At 45.1% G+C, this 17,085-nt stretch overlaps 1 protein-coding gene across 5 annotated transcripts in view; it reads left to right on the top strand.

Moving 5' to 3' along the window:
* The window catches only part of KIF16B (kinesin family member 16B), a 301,307-nt gene that overhangs the window by 34,454 nt on the left and 249,768 nt on the right, over positions 1–17,085 (top strand). For all 5 annotated transcript variants that reach the window (XM_018056936.1, XM_018056937.1, XM_018056935.1 and 2 more), the window contains exons 2-4: positions 3,037–3,106; positions 7,629–7,742; positions 15,335–15,451. In XM_018056936.1, coding sequence (XP_017912425.1) covers positions 3,037–3,106; positions 7,629–7,742; positions 15,335–15,451 — 301 coding nt within the window. The remainder of the gene's footprint in view (positions 1–3,036; positions 3,107–7,628; positions 7,743–15,334; positions 15,452–17,085) is intronic.

Raw genomic sequence — 17,085 nt, 5'->3', positions numbered from 1 at the left:
CAGGCAAGAACAGTGGAGTGGGTTGCCATTTCCTTCTCCAATGCATGAAAGTGAAAAGTGAAAGTGAAGTCGCTCAGTCGTGTCTGACTGTTCACAACCCCATGGACTGCCGCCTATCAGGCTCCCCCGTCCATGGGATTTTCCAGGCAAGAGTACTGGAGTGGGGTGCCATTGCCTTCTCGGGTACATCTCTTTATGACATAGTTTTCTAAATATTTTAAGCCTTCTCAAAAAAAAAAAAAAAAGATTCCTTTCAAAATGTTACTATTCATTGACACCGCGCCTGGTCACCCATGTGATGGAGATTAATGTTGCTTTCATGCCTGCTAACACAGTATCCATTCTGCAGCCCATGGATCAAGGAGTAACTTCCACTTTCAAGTCTTACTCTTTAAATATATTTCACAAGGCTGTAGTTGCTATAGATAGTGATTCCTTTAGTGGATCTGCGCAAAGTAAATTGGAAACCTTCTGGAAAGGATTCGACGTTCTTAGATTCCATTAAGAGCATTCATGATTCGTGGGAAGAAGTCACAATACCAGCATCAGCAGGTGTCTGGAAGAAGTTGATTCCACCCCCCTTGGATGACTTTGAGGAGCTCAAGGCTTCAGTGGGGGAAGTAATTGCAGAGGTGGTGGAAGTAGGACGAGAACTGACTTAGAAGTGGAGCCTGAAGATGTGACTGAATTGCTGCACCTCGTGAAAGAGCTCTGATGGGTGAGGAGTTGCTTCTTACGGATGAGCAAGGAAAGTGGTTCCTTGAGATGGAATCTACTGCTGGTGGAGACGCCGTGAAGATGGTTGAAGCGACAACGATGGATTTAGAACATTACATAAATTTGTTGATAAAACAGTGTTTGAGAGGACTGGCTCCAATTTTGAGTCTGTGGTTTAAGTACTATCAAATAGCATTGCGTGCTACAGAGGAATTGTCCATGAAGGGAAGAGTCCATCAGTGAGGAACACTTCGTTGTTGTCATATATTAAGAAACTTCCATAGCTGCCTCAGTCAGCAGCCATCAACACTGAGGCAAGACCCTCCACCAACAAAGAGATGACCATTTGTCAAAGGCTCAGATGATTGCTAGAAGTTCTTAGTAACAAAGAAATTTTAAATTAAGGTGTGCACCTTGTCCTTCTTTGGACACAATGCTCTTGCGCACTTTAAACATAATTTTGGTCGCTCTGGGGAACAGCAGAGTTCAGGTGGCTCACGGTGTTGTGATGCTCGCTTTACCGCCACCGTCTGGAAGGAACCCACAGGATCTCTGAGGTCTGCCTGAATATTTGAATTGAATCTTCTCCAGTAAGCCCTGGCATACCTTAGTGGACAATGCTCTTTAGATACTACTTTGGCCCTGGTAGCTCAGATGGTAAAGACCCGGGTGCGATCCCTGGGTTGGGAAGATCCCCTGGAGAAGGAAATGGCAACCCACTCCAGTATTCTTGCCTGGAAAATCCCATGGACGGAGGAGCCTGGTAGGCTACAGTCCATGGGGTCGCAAAGAGTTGGACACGACTGAGCGACTTCACTCTCACTTTGGCCATAAGACTCTAGGCCTTTTCCGAGGACAAAACTGGGGAGTACTTCTTTTCAATTTCAGATAAAGTGCATCTTAGATTTCCTGTTTAGATTTAGGACTAAGGAGTTTTTTTACCTTGCATCATCAATCTGTTTAAAAAAATTCAACCAAGTCAATTTGAAGATCTTATTGGTTTTATTCAATGATTCATGAATCTGGCAGCATCCCCACCTGGCAAGTAGAAGGGCCCTACCGGGAGCTGTACAAAATGGAAGGCTTTTATGGGTAGAAGGAGGCTGTGACGAAGAAGTTAAAAAACGAAAGTGAATTATATCAGGCAAAGTCAGCTTCCCTGGGGGACTGCAGGGGTTCTTACCAGGCAAGTTACCTTAGACCAGGAATTTGCAGATGGACTGGTTCAAGACTTACTCTTGGGAGAGGCTGAAGCTGCCTTAAGTTAGGTATTAGGTCTTGGTGGGGCTTAGCTTAAGTGACTCCATTTTGGTGTTACAGTTTCTTTGAACAAATCTGATGTTTCTATCTCCTTTCAAAATATACTTATTTTATCACCAAAATATGATGCCTAAAAAAAACTTGATGAATGCTTTGTATTAATAGTTCTTTTTTCCCTTAGCCTAGATTCCTCCTGCCCAAGGAATCTAGCATGAGATCTTTTCTCACTGTCCAGCACACAGATTGATTTACTTCAGCTTACTTTTGGGTTTTAGGTTATTTAAAAATTGTTTTATTTTTGTGTAAATTATTTTCATCATTCTAAACACGATCTACAGATCAAGATGTTTTTGTAGAAATCTAGCTTCATTCTCTGTCTCTTATTTCTCCCTAGGTGACCTTTTGAAAGATAAATAGGTTATCCTTTTTATCTTTAAATACAAGCGGTGGTATCCTATGTATACTTTTCTCTGCTTTGAATTTCCCACTCAGTGTCCCTTGGCCTCTATCCACAGCAGTACCTAGAGACCTTCCTCTCCCCATTACCAGGGACACCCCACTCCATTGTGTGGGCGTGGGCTTGTTTATTTTAGGAGTTCTCTTAACTTCCTGTTCGAGTGTTTTCTGGGAATGCCATTTTCTGGATGAAGGTAGAAAGAAGGTGGGGGCGAGGGGTGGCCTGGCTGCCTCTGGGAGCATCCTGGCTGTGAGCCCTCACCCCTCTTTCTTCTCAGTCCTCATCCTGGATGGAGCATAGGCGCCTGTCCTCCATCCCAGGTGGGCAGGGCCCTCTTACCGTCTCTGTCTTTGCGTTTATACTCCTGTTGGCTCCCAGGGTTTGAGTCATACAGCATTTCCAGTCTTAAGGTTTTGATAAAGGCCTCTGTTTTGTGTGTCCTTGTGTTTATGTTCCTAAGGATTTGGGAGGAGGAGTTAAGAGATGGTGCCTCATGTGCTGAATAAAAACAGATCACCGTACATAAAAAGTAAACACAACAAGCATCATAGAAACACCCTTTCCTGTCCTGCCTAACCAATACTGAATTACATGTGTTGCAGGGAAAAGGACTTGGAAGCCAAATTCATCATTCAAATGGAGAAAAGCAAAACGACCATCACAAACTTAAAGGCAAGTAGTGACCTGGCCTGGCTCCAGTTCTGTGAGTTACGTGCTTTGTTTCAGTGTTAAATGGTTTGTCGGTGAATACGACGCATCTGTTTTCACAGCTTTCTTCTCTCTCAGTTAACGATGTCAGCTTGAACTTGGGTTGGGCTCAGCCATGAAGCAAATGGGTGACAAGTGATTACCTGTTACCTGTCCTGTCTCTGGTTTTGTTGACCTTAGCTGCAGAGCCAGGCCGCAGCTGGGGGAGGTGAGACCAGGCATTTTTATCCTCTCCTACTGTGGATTTTCAGCCTGGAAATTAGCTTATTGTGGATTATTATAAACTTTGACCCTAGATTTGTTTTCATTTTTTAAAAAGTATTTATTTTTAACTATTTATTCAGCTTTGCCAGGTCCCAGTTGTGGCACACGGGGTCTTTGATCTTCATTGTACAATGTGGGATGTAGTTCCCTGACGAGGGATGGAACCCAGGCTCCCTGCTTTGGGAGTGTGGAATCTTAGCCCCTGGACCACCAGGGAAGTCCATGTTTTCATTTTTACTGAAAGTAACTTTGTAAACGTTGCAGGAGGAGCTGGTATTACTATTCAAAACTCAGGAGATGAAAAAATGTAAAAAATGAAATTTTTTTCTGAAAAAAAAAAAAAAAAAAAAAAAAAAAAAAAAAAAGCCAGAAGTTTCTAAGATGGCAAGTTCTTTTGTATTTAAAATATCCTGAATACTTTCCACTTATGGGGAAAACAAGTGTGTAAAATCAGTAATAAAGGAATCACGCCCCTAAGGACCCAACCCCCTCCCCTCCGGGGTTTGTCATTGGCTCACAGGTTTGGGTTTCAGAGGCCTGCTGCCCCGCGGCCAAGTACAGATCACCCTCTGGTTGGATTTCTGTTAATTCATGGCTCAGGGGACTGGACATTTTGTAATCCAATTTCAAAGTCATGCAACCTGATCCCCAGTGATGGAAGCCAGTAAGTAATGTGCCCATCTTCAAACAGGCCGTGCCCTGGGGATTTCAGAGGCCTCCTCTGAGGCGCCAGTGCCCCTCGCCTGCGGCCTCTGCAGTGGAATGTCTTTCTTGCTCTGCTGACCTGCACTTCTTGTTCCTCCTGGCTCTGCCCAGCTGCACCTGGCTTCCCCTCCTCTGAACACCCACATCTTCTCGCTTAGCTCACCCTTTCTCTGCTGTTAGTTTCCTTCGCTTTGCTCTGCTTCCTGTGTCTTTGTGTACTCACAGGGCTGTAGACAAAGTCCAATCATTCTAATACTGCATTTACCGGAACCAGTGGGGAGAGCCGAGCATCGGATGACTATCCTTTCTTCGTGTGTTATGGAATCTCATTTTCCTTGATTACTCTGTTGCTTTTTGAGTTTTGCAAACATTGCTTTGTTTGATACAACCGCAATAGGTGCCTGGAGTTTTAAACATTTTAATAATAAGAACCATAGAATTCTTTCTTTTTTACAGCTTATAGTACACATAGTGTTGTTGTTGAGTCGCTCAGTTGTGTCCGACTCTGTGATCCCACGGACTGCAGCATGCCAGGATTCCCTGTCCTTCACCATCTCCTGGAGTTTGTTCACATTCATGTCCGTTGAGTCAATGATACCATCCAACTGTCCTATCCTTTGTTACCCCCTTCTCCTGCCCTCAATCTTTCCCAGCATCAGGGTCTTTTCCAATGAGTTGGCTCTTTGCATCAGGTAGGCAAAGTATTGGAGCTTCAGCATCAGTCCTTCCAATGGATATTCAGGACTGATTTCCTTCAGGATTGACTGATTTAATCTCCTTGCTGTGCAAGGGACTCTCAAGAGTCTTCTCCAGCACCACAGTTCAAAAATACCAATTCCTTTGTGCTCAGCCTTCTTTATGGTCCAGTCCTCACATCTGTACATGGCTACTGGAAAAACCATAGCTTTGACTAGATAGACCTTTTTCAGCAAAGTGATGTCCCTGCTTTTTAACACACTGTCTAGGTTTGTCATAGCTTTTCTTCCAAGGAGCAAGCATCTTTTGATTTCATGGCTACGGTCACTATCTGTAGTGATTTTGGAGCCCAAGAAAACAAAGTCTGTCTCTGTTTTTATTTTCCCCCCATCTATTTGCCATGTAATGTTGGGACCGGATGCCATGATCTTCGCTTTTTTGACTGTTGAGTTTTAAACCAGCTTTTTCACTCTCCTCTTTCACTGTCATCAAGAGGCTCTTTAGTTTCTCTTCACTTTCTGCCATAAGGGTGGTGTCATCTGCATATCTGAGGTTACTGATATTTCTCCCAGCAATCTTGATTCCAGCTTGTGCTTCATCCAGCCTGGCATTTCTCATGATGTACTCTGCATAGAAGTTAAATAAATAGGATGACAGTAATCAGCCTTGACGTATTCCTTTCCCAATTTTGAACCAGTTCATTGTTCCACTTAAGGTTCTAATTGTTTCTTTTTGACCTGCAAAGAGATTTCTCAGGAGACAAGTAAGGGTGTCTAAGAATTATCCAGTTTGTTAATGATCCACACAGTCACCAGCTTTAGTATAGTCAATGAAGCAAAAAATAGTTATTTTTCTGGAATTCCCTTGCTTTGTCTGTGATCCAACAGATGTTGGCAATTTGATCTCTGGTTCCTTTGCCTTTCTAAACCCAGCTTGTTCATCTGGAAGTTCTCGGTTCAGGTACTGCTGAAGCCTAGCTTGAAGGATTTTGAGCATTGCCTTGCTAACATGTGAAATGACTTCAGTTGTGCAGTAGTTTGATCATTCTTCGGCATTGCCTTTCTTTGGGGTTGGAGTGAAAACTGACTTTTTCCAGTCCTGTGGCCATTGCTGAGTTTTCCAAATTTGCTAGCATATTGAGTGCAGCGCTTCAGCAGCATCATCTTTTAGGATTTAAAATAACTCAGAATTTCATCACCTCCACTAGCTTTGTTTGAAGTAATGCTTCTTAAGGCCCACTTGACTTCACATTCCGGGATGACTGACTCGAGGTGAGTGACCACACTGTCATGGTTATTTAGGTCATTAAGACATTTTTGTGTGATTCTTCTGTGTATTCTTGCCACCTCTTAATATCTTCTGTTTCCGTACCATTTCTGTTCTTTATTGTTCTCATTTTTGCATGAAGGGTTCCCTTGGTATCTCTAATTTTCGTGAAGAGATCTCTAGCATTTCCCATTGTATTGTTTTCCCCTATTTCTTTGCATTGTTCACTTAGGGAGGCTCTCTCATCTCTCCTTACCTTCTTTGGGACTCTGCATTCCGATGGATGTATCTTTCCTTTTCTCTTTGCCTTCCGGTTCTCTTCTCAGCTATTTGTAAGGCCTCCTCAGACAGACATTTGGCCTTTTTGCATTCCTTTTTCTTGGGGATGGTTTTGATCACCACCTCCTGTACTGTGTTATGAACCTCTGTATGGTTCTTCAGGCACTCTGTCTATCGGATCTAATCCCTTGAATCTATTTGTCACTTCCACTGTATAATCATATATACCTGAATGGGTTAATGGTTTTCCCTATGTTCTTCGGTTTAAGTCTGGATTTGGCAATGAGTTCATGGTCTGAGGAGCAGTCAGCTCCCGGTCTTGTTTTTGCTGATTGTACGGAGCTTCTCCATCTTTGCCTGCAAAGACTAGAATCAGTCTGATTTCCGTGTTGGTCATCTGGCGATACCCACGTGCAGAGTCTTGTGCTGGAAGAGGGTGTTGCTGTGGCCCGTGCGTTCTCTTGGTGAAACTCTTTGCCTTTCCCCTGCTTCCTTTTTTTTTCACTACGAGACCACACTTGCTCACTACTCCAGATGTCTCTTGACTCCTGCTTCTGCATTCCAGTCCCCTGTGATGAAAAGGGGACATGGTGTAGTGTCTGAATTATGCTGGCAAATATAATTCCGATTAGATTTACTTAGCGCATAGCCAGGGAGCTGTGTGAGGCATATGCAGATGTTTAAACATGATTTTTTTGTTCAGTTTTGGTATGTAGCAAGATAGATCAGATGTATGCAAACATACACAATAGACTCATAATACGATGTGTCCTGGGAGAGAGGCTCGTGTCTCAGAGGTGGGAGAAGTTACTTCTGGATGGAGTGCCAAGGGAAGCCTCGTGGAAGAGGAGGCGTCTGACTTGGAGTTTTCAGTGGGGCCAGTAGATCACACGTCTGTTCTCACATTGTCATCTGTGTGAACAGCACCCCCTGGAGTTATGCAGACTCTAGCTTTGGCCGGAATGTCAGGCTCATATAAGGTAATCGTGATGAAAAGTCCAGAAACGTTAGCCTTGGATCGTATTGTAGAGCGCCTGAATGAGAGGCTGGGAGGAGTTATGTTTGCTTTCTTCTTCTTCATTGAGAAGGTGGTCAGGAGGAAGTAAATGGATTTGAGTCAGGGTATAAATAATGCATGTTGGTGACTGTTGTGAACTTTTTACGCAATTTTTTTTTTCCCCTTGAATTGGGTGGATTACTTGTCAGCTAACAGTATTCTTTGTATTATTATGGTTTTTCTAGTTGCACTGTTATTACCACAATCTTCTCTCTCTAGATACCAGAAGGAGGGACTGGGGACTCAGGAAGAGAACGGACCAAGACCTTCACCTACGACTTTTCTTTTTATTCTGCTGATACAGAAAGTCCAGATTATGTTTCTCAAGAAATGGTATGATGTTTTCAAAAATCTCTATTTTGGTTTATTTTCATGTTGAGAAAAACATGCCTGCCCTAAAACTCTTTAAAACGTCTTGCTAATTTTTTTTTTCTGAAAATGATTTATATAAAATTAGTCTTTGCTAACTTAGCTTTTTGGTTGTTACATAGCACCATTTCTCTTAGGCCTGAGATAAATTCTATCCCCAAAAGGTGGAGTTTATTTTTCTCTTCTGAGCATGATCGTAATTTTTGTTTCAAAACTTGGCAGTGACTACAGTTTTAAAGGAGCTTTGCAAATAAAGCATTTTGAGGGGGACATTTATAGACATGCTTTATTTTACTGTGCTTTGCTTTATTATACTTTGTAGATACTCTTTTTTATCAATTGAAGGTTGTGGCAACCTTGTGTCAAGTGAGTTTGTGTCATTTTTCCGACAGCATTTGTTCACTTGGTATCTCCGTGTCACGTTTTGGTAATTCTTGCAATATTTCAAACTTTTTCCAGTATTACATTTGACCAGAGATCTGTCATATTACTTTTGCAACAAGGTAATGACTTGTTGAAGGCTCAGATGATGGTTAGTATTTTCTAGTAAGAAAATATTTTTAATTGAAGTAAGCATATTATTTTTTTAGACATAATGCTGCTACACTTAATAGACTCCAATACAATATAAACATAAGTTTTATCTGCACAGGGAGCCAACGCGTTTGTGAGCCTTGGTCTGTTGCAGCTGTTGCTTTGCTGCGGTGGTCTGAACTGGGCCACAGTGTCTTTGAGGGCTGCCTGTGTGTGCAGCTAAGCCTGGCAGATTGCTCATTTGACCTTGAGTCCTACCCAGATGCAGAGCTTTAGGATGTAGGCTTCAAACCCAAGTCACATTTCCCCTTCTTGGGTGCACTATTGTAGGTTCCGGAAAGAAGGATTCTAGAAAGAAAGATCGTTTTGCCCACAATCTTTCTGGAACATAGAATGAAGATGGGGTTTGTCCAGGAAACCTGTGCTGTGGACTTTTGTGATCTGAAATGTGGACCTGACATTGTGAACAGACCCGAAGGCCCTCCAGGGGACCATCACCTGATGCCATGTCACGTGACCAGAAGGACTAGTGCATTTCCTTGGGTGGGACAAGCAGGGTGTTAGAGCAAAGCGGGGTTCTGGGAAAGCACAGTGTTGTGGGAGAAACTGGTTGCATCTCTGGGCTTCTTCCTGGCTCGCTAACAGCTTCTTTGGAGACGTAGCTTCAGGTCGCAAGGTGTTAAATGGAGGGTATTAAGGGTGGTGCAAACGTAATTGCTGTTTTGGACCATGAATTTTAAATCATGGTAACGAGGCTCAAACACATTTTTATTAATCAAAATAAGAACCATTACAATCAACACATTTTTGCCAACAAGAAATAAGTTTGTTTATTCCTGTAGCTTAAAAATCTGTTGCTCAGGATTCAACAAACTCTTGGAAAGTATTTTCGCCTCCTGCTGGTTGTGGAAGCATTTTCCCTGCAAAACAGTCGTTGAGATGCTCAAAGAAGTGGTAGAAAGTTGGTGAGAAGTCAGGTGAATGTGGCGGATGAGGCGGAGCTTTGTAGCTTAATTGTTTAACTTTTGAAGTGATGGTTATGTGACATGTGGTCAGGCGTTGCCCTGGAAAAGAATTGGGCCTGTTCTGTTGCCCAGTGTCGAATGCAGGTGTTGCAGTTTTCAGTTCCTCTCATTTATTTGCTGAGCATACTTCTCAGTTGTAATGGTTTTGCTGGGATTCAGAAAGCTGTAGTGGATTCGATCGGCAGCTGACCACTGAACAGTGATCATGGCCTTTTTTTGGTATGAGTTTGGCTTTGGGAAGTACTTCGGAGCTTCATGATCTAACCACTGAGCTGGTTGTTGTATAAAATCCACTTTTCGTTGCACGTCCCAGTCTAATTGAGAAATAGTTCATTGTTGTTGCATAGAAAAAGAGAAGACGATACTTCAGAACAATGATTTTTTTTAGATTTGTGGTCAGCTCATGAGGCACCCGCTTACTGAGCTTTTTCACCTTCCTAAGTTTCTTCAAATGCTGAACGACCGAAGAATGGTTGACGTTGAGTTCTTTGTCAGCTTCTCGTATAGTTGTAAGAGGATCAGCTTTGATGATGGCTCTCGATTATCACTGTCAACTTCCAGTGGCTGGCCATTGCACTTCTCATCTTGAAGGCACTCCTTTGCAGAACTTCTTGAACCACCACCGCACTGTACGTCCGTTAGCAGTTCCTGGGCCAAATGTGTTACTCATGTTGTGAGTTGTCGCTGGTCCTTTTGACCCATTTTGAACTTGAGTAAGGAAATCACTCAAATTTGCTTTTTGTCTAACATCATTTCCATAGTCGAAAATAAATATAAAATATACAGCAAGTAATAAATCATTAGCAAAAACATAAAGCGAGAAATGTGCATTAAAATGATGTATAACATAACTGAATTTATTTAAGAATGTATTCCGGCCAGCCTAGTAGAATTCCCAGCCTGGCTGTCCTACCCATGTGGCAGCATCTTGAAGTGGTATCATCATCTAGTTTCTTGTCAGATGGTGTGTCCACATGCTGGAATCTCAGCATTGCCTGAGGAAGTGTTAGAAATGCAGAATTCCAGGGACTATTCCTGCTGAACCAAACTGCATTTTTAGAAGAGCCCCACATGACGTGCATACTCCTTAATCTGAGAAATGTAGTTGGTTTAGAAATGTTTCGTGGAGATGGCTTTCTGAGGCAGTGTAAGTGTTGGGTTAGAGTTAAGATGGGCTGTGAACTTGGAGAAGTTGTTCCAAGGAAGGGCCTAGAGGGACTGTATCTGGAAGATGTCGGTTCACCATCAGGGAAACATAGACAGGGCAACGGCAGAAGGAGCGGGGGCTGTGAGGGGAGGGGAGGTGCCTGGCACGAGGGAGGCGCAGGGAGAGGAGGGGGACTGGTGTTGGGGAACGTGCCCTGGAGTCAGAAACAGTGCTGAGTGCTCATGGCCGCTGCCTGTTTAAGCCCCTCAGGAACCAAACGAGGTCAACGGTAGCTCCAGTTTTCTTGTCAGAGAAACTCAGGTTAAATAACTCAGTGTATTAGATCAAGTCCGTAGATCTAATCCACTGAATTGAAAGAAAGTGAAGTCGCTCAGTCGTGTCCAACTCTTTGCAAACCCATGGACTGTAACCTACCAGGCTCCTCTGTCCACGGGATTCTCCAGGCAAGAATACTGGAGTGGGTTGCCATTTCCTTCTCCGGGGGATCTTCCCAACCCAGGGATTGAACCCGGGTCGCCCGAGTTGCGGGCAGACGCTTTACCGTCTGAGCCATGAGGGAAGCCCGACTGGGCAGCGTAGAAATCCCAGGGCTGCTGTATAGGACGGAGGAGATGCCGCTGGAAGGCCTTAAGGGTATGGGAGAAAGGGTTGGTGTGTTCTCAGTGGCAGGTGGACAGGGCCGCCCAGTTGAGTGAGTAAGTGGGCCAGCGAGGGAATGAAGATAACTTTGGTCCTGGGATTAGTGGACTTACCAGTGTTGGTAGGTAGGAGTCTGGCGAAGAGCAGAACGTTACAGCTAGTGGAATCCAGACTTGGGCTTTCGTGTAGGGATGGGGATGAGGTGACCGGTGTGAGGAGAGCTGGTTCTTTCCCCCTCCTTAGAGCGTCTTCACCAGAGGATGAAGGAAGTACCACAGAGGCTTCCCTCCTGACTTACACGGCTAGTGGCTGGCTTTCCCTGCCTGGAACCTGGGTTTGTGCCCCTAGGGACAGGGGCTGTGCTGAGGCAAAGCCCAGGCAGCGGAGCGGCGGCGTGGACAGCAGGGCCTGGCTCCCTGGAGGTGCTCAGCATGCCTTTGCTCACCGAGAAGCCTCGTCTGCGGTTGGTGGTCCATTTATGGGAACGGGTGACAGTTCCTGGATTCAGTGAGAGTTAAGGTCAGGGAAGCTGTAACAGGAGGCAAAAATACCTGCCCAGAGTTAAAAATAGACTATGAAGAGTTCTCAACTCAGGAGCACACTTCGCAGCTTCCGGTCTGAGCTTCAGATGTTTGGGTTCCTTGACTGTGAACAGCCTCAGGTTATTTATACTCACTTCAAAACTGATAAAACCTTTGAGATATGTGAGTGAATGCTGCTTTCTGCTAGAACCACATGTTAATAAAACCAGCAGAGATACAGGAAAATACCTATTTTTTTGCATCCCCCCCCCCCCCCCAGTTTTACTGAGAAGTAATTGACATACATCACCATGTAAGTTTAAGGTATACAGCATGGTGGTTTGCTTTATAAATGATGACCGCAGTAGGTTCAGCTGACATCCATTTTCTCATATAGATACAAGGAAAAGAAAAAAAAAATTCTCCTTGTGATGACAACTCTTAAGATCTACTCTCTTAACAACTTTACTGTATACTGCGCGGCAGTGTTAACTGTAATCATCACTGTTTTATTTTTCAACCTTAATTTATTTCTCTAATAACTGCAGGGTTGTACCTCTTGTCCAACTTCTTCCAGTTCTCGCTCTCCCTCCTTCCCACCTTTGTAACCACAAATCTGATCTCTTTTTCTATAATTTTGGCATTTTGGGGAAAACACCCATTTTCTACTCTGTTCAAAAGGCAATCTCCCTCACCTCTGATTTTATTGGCTGGTGTTGTGTGGGCTCACGTTTTCATGCTGGCAGATCCTGCCCAGGAGCTGAGCTGACAGGTCACACACCTGCTGTAAACGGGGAAGATCACTAGCTTAGCATACGTGAGGTCACCCTTTGTCTTTTTCTTCTCTTTAAAAATGATTAAAATGTAAAGGCACCTTGAGACAGTATATCATGCCCGTTACTGGAGTACAAGTCAAATTTCCCATAATGTGAAACAAATTCCAAGTGAGAGGACGGTTAATATTTCTTCCTTCCAAATTAATTTTGAATTTAGAAAAAAAAGTCAGTGAGCAGTTAAAAGTCCATACTCATCTTGATTAAAGACCATTTAAGTAATGTCTGGTTTTCTTAATGGTTCTTCCAGCTCCAAAGGGAGGCTCTGCTCTCAGGCTTGCCTGTTCCTTGATTCGACCCCAGAGAAACTTGAGACTTAAAATCTCCCCCTTGACAGCTGGATGGAGAGTCTTTTGTTTGCACGGTGCCCCCCTGTGGGCAGTTGCCCTCCAGCGAGGCCCTGCAGTGCCTCCCTTTGCTCTGGAATCAGCTTTACAGCCTCTTAGACAAGCGTAGCGGGTCTCTGGGTCCCTGGCCAGGAGGGCAGCCCGTCAGCCTGTCCAGCGGCCCCTCCTTCCCCACCTCAGTTGGTCGACAAGTCCTTGGTTGGAGCTGCCATGGGGAGCCTGTTTCCCTGACGGGGCCCCTGAGGTGTGGGCACTGTCCTGTTGATTCTCTGGGTCCCCAGCCATTTGAAGCTGAGACAGGGCCAGGCCTGCATCTCAGCCCCCCGGGGCCTGCGTTTTTCTGTGCCAGTTGTAGGGTCCTGTCCACCAGCCCCTGCCCTACCCCCAGGCCCCCTGAGTCAGGTGGAATGCCAGCTGAGTAGATTTCTAGAGAATAAAAGAAGAGTAAAGTGGCGGGTGTGGATTTTAACTCAAGGGAAGAATTCCATCTTGAAAACTTTGGGGTTTGTTTTTTTATTACTGCTATTATTTTGGCCACACCCTGCGGCATGTGGGATCTGAGTTCCCTGCCCAGGAATGGAACCCAGGCCCCCTTCGGGGGAAGCGTGGAGTCTTAGCCACTGGACCACCAGGGAAGTCCCTGGGGTTTGGTTTAAATACGGTCTTTTCCGTGACTTTGTTCTAGCCCCAGACAGAAGTAGGAGAGAGCGTTCCTGTGCTCTTGGGGAAGCTTTTGGAAGGCTGTTCTTCCTCCCCACTGCCCCCTGTGAAGTGTCAGAAATGATCACCTGCCATTTGTTTTCTTGTCTGATCAGGAAGGATTAAATACATATTTACGGTTTTCTTCCTATTCTGTATATGGTGGTGAAAACCAGCCTCTCAGATGGTTAGTCTGGAGCCCAGAGTCCCTGTGGGATTCCTGGTTCTGCTTCTTCACGGCGGTGTGTGTGTGGATGTGCGTGGAGGGGGTGAGGGAAGACCTTCCGCGTGGGCTCGGGCCTCCAGGCCGATGCTGAGCGGCGTGCGGCCCGGGGCTGGGGAGGTGGCGGTGGATCCCAGCCCCGCGGCCGCCGCCGGCCCCCCGCCTCGCCTCTCCCCCCGGACAGCCGGCCCGGTGGCCTGCTTGCCCCAGGGGTGGGTCACGAGTACAGCTGAAGGTGGAGGTAGTCATCCAGCTGTGAGAAAAAGATGAGAAAATGCCAGCTCCTAAAGCGGAAGTGGGTGAAACTTAAGTCAGAGTGAGGAGGGTGATGAGAGGTGCTCCGTGGAGACGGCTTGGTGGAAGGCGTAGGCTGGACGCCTCTGACTGAGGAGACGAAGCCTGAACGGGAGGGCGGGACGCTGGGGCGGGAGGCGTCCTGGCTGAAGGCCCGTGTTGGTAGCGGGGCGCTTACCTGGGGAGGGGGGAGCAGGGGGCCGGTGGCCATCAGGCCGTCTGGGGTGGGGTCTCCCCGGAGGGCCCAGATCCCCACAGCGAGGCGGTGTTTCTAGAGTCGGCATTGCTCCCGGAGACTCCGCTCTCCTGCGGGGCTGATGCGATCCTGCCCCGGCCTGTGTGCATCCCACACCTCTTCCTGCTCTGAGAACCTGATCGCACCCCCGCTCTCTGCTGTCTCTTCAGCTGCTGGTGTGGCTTGTTTCTGGAGGAGGGAGGTGTTCTTTGTGCCCTTGGTGTCCTGGTCCGAGAGGCCAGGAGGCAACCCGGAAGGCAGGTGGGGGTTAGAAAGCTTTGGCTGGCCCCCTCCCTCGCCGGGGTAAGTAGGATGACCAGGCATCTCGGTCTGCTTCCTTCCCATTGATCATGTAGGTCAAACATTTGGCCTTCACTGCCTTCCAATCCCCAGAGCGTCCCACTGCAGTGGTGGGGTGCAGTGGACACGGACTCAGGACTGTGGGCACTGTCCCAGGTCCCACAAAGCTCATCTTCCTGGGAAAATATCCAAAGAGGGAAAATTGCCTGGACTCTGACTCGGTGGAGCCCATCATCCCAGCCTCACCTGCACCCACCTGTCACTCAGCTCGTGAGAGCCTCTGGAGACTGACTGTATCCTTAAAACGATGGCGCTGATTTGGCATGGTTTGAGCCATAGCTTCTGGCTGCTGTGACTTTCAGGTTTTGAATATTTAGTTTCTGGAAGCTCTGGTATAGAGTGAATCACTGTATAAGTCTGTTCACTCCTGAGATGGTGAATCATCATGCTTTAAAATCGTCTCTGCTTCTGTACATGATTGTCCCTTTGCCTCGTCTGCCTTTTTATATTTTAGGAATCTTTTGTTAACTTAAGTAGGAAAAAGGGTGAGATTGCTTTTTGCTTTGTTAAGAAGTTTCTTTCTGATTAAAAACTGGAGTACACATATTCTGTTGTTCACAGCTCTTCGGTGATTTCTTTACATGGTGTAGTATTCAAGAATACTGTCAGCACTGAACGGGCTTCTGTTAAAATCCATGGTAATTATATCTTTTTGTTTTTTTTTTTTTTTGCTTCCAGGTTTTCAGAACCCTTGGCACAGATGTCGTGAAGTCTGCGTTCGAAGGTTATAATGCTTGTGTCTTTGCATATGGGCAGACCGGATCAGGAAAGTCATACACTATGATGGGAGACTCTGTACGTTGCTTACACTGTGTGGGAAGCAAATTTCTCATTTTCTCTTTGGACTGATGAGAGTGTCCCTTTTGTCTACGTGGTTGGTACTAAACGTGCTTTTCGTGTTTTCATCATTCTTAATAGTAAGATAAAACTCAGTAATAAGTGGGATGAAATTTCCTCTGAGAGATTTTAAAATTAGAAATAGTTTTAAGTTTATAAGCATGAATAATGGATGGGAGTCTCAGTTCATTTTCCATTTTTAAAGGCTTTATAATCTTATAAAAAAAGTGTGCTGCGCCCTCAAGTAATTTATTCTTCTTTTCTGCCAACCCAACAGTTTGAATAAAATTATTGAACTCTTCTTTTTAAAATTATTCAAAACATTTTTGCCCAAGAAAAATGTAAAAAAAGAATCTCCTTGGTGGAAGGGTACTGCATAAATCCAGTGAATACATAAAAAGTGTTAGAACTACATGGGTTATATAGAGTCTACGCAGTTATAAACATAGTGTGTAGAGTTTAGTAGTCATGCTATTTAAATTAAGGACGTTAAAATTATACTTGCCCCAACATAGGCGGCAGAGGAGGAGCTGGGAGTGACTGCAGAACCTTACCCCGTCCTGTGTTTTCTCCAGACCTGGGCGGTGCGAGTGTGTTTCACTTTCCTCATGTCATGGGTTGGAAAACTGCTCACTGACTCTGAGAGTCGAGGACCTAGCAGAGCTTGGCTGGGCTTCCTGCCGGCAGGCTCAGAGGTGGCCCAAATGCTGCAGGTTCGGTGGTCCGTGGGAGAAGTAACGCATTAAAGGAGGGTAGGGCTTTCTGGATGAAAGCCTTTCAGCCCGTGCGTCCTGGCGCCTTAAACCCAGGCGGCGTCTTTGCAGCAGGAGTAAACGCAGTGCTGCGGCTCCTCCGTCCTGAGAAGCAGGGACAAGGAAGAGAAGAGCCGACGAGTTCAAGAGTTTCACGTTTCCTTTCACCGTTACTCCACCCTTCCTTCTTTCCTGCTGTGCTTTGGGAAACAGGCCTTCTCTAAAAACGAAATTTATGGGACTTCCCCAGTGGTCCAGTGGTTAAGACTCTGAGCTTCCGCTGTAGTGGACATGGGTGTGATGCCTGGTCAGGGAACTAGGATACCACATGCCGTGTGTGGCCAAAAAATAGAAAAAAAAATTTTTTTTTTGCTTGTTGATTTCCTCTTAGCTAGTTTATGTAAGTTCAGCATTTATAAAGCACTCACAAGTTACAGCTGTTTTCTCTGACCTTACAATTGAGTACCATTTGAGTATTCTTTCTTTATTTTTTAAAGTAAGAACAAAAAATGTGGTGAAAGGGCCAATTTTTCTTTTACAAGAATTGGTACGGATTTAATGGTGTAAAGGAAAAAGAGTTCTCCCAAACCTTGTGATGATATATATATATATATATATATATATATATATATAAAAATGTGTATGTGTGTGTATATATATATATATATATGTATATATCTTTTTTTTTGGGGGGGGGATGTGAAATTAAGTGCAAGTAGAGAGAGATTTCAGAAGAAAACATTGAAACCTCAGAGTTTGGCCCCCTAACAGGAGCATTTTTCCTTGTCCTTGGTACCATTCTGAAACTCGTCCAGCTTGTCATTGCCGACCGAAACATGA

The sequence above is a fragment of the Capra hircus genome, chromosome 13, assembly GCF_001704415.2.
Source record: "Capra hircus breed San Clemente chromosome 13, ASM170441v1, whole genome shotgun sequence".
Lineage (NCBI taxonomy): Eukaryota > Metazoa > Chordata > Mammalia > Artiodactyla > Bovidae > Capra > Capra hircus.
The sequence above is the reverse complement of the archived record's forward strand: the minus strand, read 5'-3'. Positions and strand labels throughout refer to the sequence as shown.